The following is a 2,500-nucleotide window of genomic DNA, read 5'->3' on the forward strand; positions in this document are numbered from 1 at the left end:
GCAGGGTGCTGTGGACCAGGGGGGCAGATGATCTCACTAACAGACCAGGGGGGCAGATGATCTCACTAACAGGCAGGGTGCTGTGGACCAGGGGGGCAGATGATCTCACTAACAGGCAGGGTGCTGTGGACCAGGGGGGCAGATGATCTCACTAACAGGCAGGGTGCTGTGGACCAGGGGGGCAGATTATCTCAAAAACAGGTGCAGGGATCATAAATGAAGTCACTGGAAGTTTTATGGGTGTGATGAGTTCCTCACCGTGGCTTCCCTCGAGCTCAGATACCGGACACAGACACGGTCAGGGCTCTTCTCTGTCCTGGTCTCTCTTCTCTGTCCTGGTCTCTCTTCTCTGTCCTGGTCTCTCTTCTCTGTCCTGGTCTCTCTTCTCTGTCCTGGCCCCTCTTCTCTGTCCTGGTCTCTCTTCTCTGTCCTGGTTTCTCTTCTCTGTCCTGGTCTCTCTTCCCTGTCCTGGTCTCTCTTCTCTGTCCTGGTCTCTCTTCTCTGTCCTGGTCTCTCTTCCCTGTCCTGGTCTCTCTTCTCTGTCCTGGTCTCTCTTCCCTGTCCTGGTCTCTCTTCTCTGTCCTGGTCTCTCTTCTCTGTCCTGGTCTCTCTTCTCTGTCCTGGTCTCTCTTCTCTGTCCTGGTCTCTCTTCTCTGTCCTGGCCCCTCGTCTCTGTCCTGGTCTCTCTTCTCTGTCCTGGTCTCTCTTCTCTGTCCTGGCCCCTCGTCTCTGTCCTGGTCTCTCTTCTCTGTCCTGGTCTCTCTTCTCTGTCCTGACCCGTCTTCCTATGGCCCCGCAGTGGCGGAACGAACTGCCCACTGACGTCAGGACAGCAGTCGCTGCCCATCTTTCACCACAGACTCAAAACTCATCTCTCCGAGAAGTACTACCATGATTCTCCCTCACACAAATAAGACAGATATACTAATAAAACAGTATTACTAGAGTTTCACTTAGTTACACAGGGGGCTTCCATCTTGTTCACGACTTGCAGAGCTAACTTGGGGTTCGGGGAAAATGCCACGAGTTCACGAGCCCAGAAAACAAGTCGTGACGGGCGTCGTAAAACTGCGAGTAGTATCTTGTGAATCCCAACTTCAGGAGTGTGTGTTTCTGTCCGTGCGTTCAGTGTCTGAGCAACACGCCCCCTCTGACGGAGTACTTCCTGCGGAGCTCGTACCTGGACGAGCTCAACTTCACCAACCCCCTGGGGATGAAGGGCGAGATCGCCGAGGCCTACGCTGACGTCATCAAGCAGATGTGGTCCGGCAGACACTACTCCGTGGTGCCGCGCATATTCAAGGTCTGGACGAGGCAGACGATCGTGTTTTTATTTATTTGTATTTATTGATTTATAGATTTATTTTATTTATTTATTAATATCTTGTGGAGGGGGGGGGGGGTTCTTGCTCAGTGCCTCTTTTAACATGGCTCTGGGCATCTTTGTGTGTGTGTGTGTGTGCGTGCGTGCGTGCGTGCGTGCGTGTGTGTGCGTGTGTGTGCGCGTGCGTGTGTGTGTGTGCGCATGTGTGTGCGTGTGTGCGTGCGGGCGTGTGTGCGCGCGTGCGTGTGTGCTTGTGTGCGCGCGTGTGTGTGTGAACAGACCAAGGTGGGCCACTTTGCGTCCCAGTTCCTGGGTTACCAGCAGCATGACTCCCAGGAGCTCCTGTCCTTCCTGCTGGACGGCCTCCACGAGGACCTGAACCGCGTCAAGAACAAGGAGTACATCGAGCTGCGCGACGCCGACGGACGACCGGACCAGGTGACCGCACTGATCATCAGCACCTGGCCTGGCTGGCCAAAACCTGCAAGACAGCGAACGTTAGCACTAGCTAACATTAGCCAGCTATCTTAACTTAGGCTAGTTAATCTGCAGTCTGCAAAAACACGACACTCGTTGCTAACGTAGCTGTAAAACATGGGTAGCCTAGCCAGCTCTAAACCCCAGCTCTAGTGCTTCGCTACGCAGCTGTAAACCCCAGCTCTAGTGTGCTCTACTCAGCTCTAAACCCCGGCTCTAGTGCTTCTCTACTCAGCTGTGAGCTTGGCGCTGTTCAGCTACATACAGCTCGTTGGTGGACGCACAGCCTAAGGTCCGAGTGCTGCAGTCGTCGTTGACTTCTCCTGACACTGTTCGGTTCCCCTTCCAGGAAGTGGCGGAGGAGGCGTGGCGTAACCACCGGCGACGGAACGACTCTGTGATCGTGGACACGTTTCACGGGCTGTTCAAGTCCACGCTGGTGTGCCCCGAGTGTCACAAGGTGTCTGTGACCTTCGACCCCTTCTGCTACCTGAGCGTGCCGCTGCCCGTCAGCAAGGAGAGAGTGATGGAGGTGTTCTTCGTCTCTCTGGACCCCGAGGCCAAGCCTGTCCAGGTACAGCAGCGCCACCGCTGGACAGAAGCACCACGCAACCCAGTTTAGCAAGAACACCATAGAGTTTAGGGTTCAGGTTAGGGTTAGGGTGGGGGTCAGGTGTAGGGTTAGGGTTAGGGTTAAGG

At 55.0% G+C, this 2,500-nt stretch overlaps 1 protein-coding gene across 1 annotated transcript in view; it reads left to right on the forward strand.

The window, feature by feature from the left end:
- Positions 1 to 2,500, forward strand: part of usp11 (ubiquitin specific peptidase 11) — a 27,922-nt gene that overhangs the window by 10,932 nt on the left and 14,490 nt on the right. The window contains exons 8-10 of the mRNA XM_084445874.1: positions 1,130 to 1,303; positions 1,604 to 1,762; positions 2,151 to 2,375. Coding sequence (XP_084302000.1) covers positions 1,130 to 1,303; positions 1,604 to 1,762; positions 2,151 to 2,375 — 558 coding nt within the window. The remainder of the gene's footprint in view (positions 1 to 1,129; positions 1,304 to 1,603; positions 1,763 to 2,150; positions 2,376 to 2,500) is intronic.

Source organism: Borostomias antarcticus, assembly GCF_949987555.1.
Source record: "Borostomias antarcticus genome assembly, chromosome: 11".
In the NCBI taxonomy this organism is placed as follows: Eukaryota; Metazoa; Chordata; class Actinopteri; order Stomiiformes; family Stomiidae; genus Borostomias; species Borostomias antarcticus.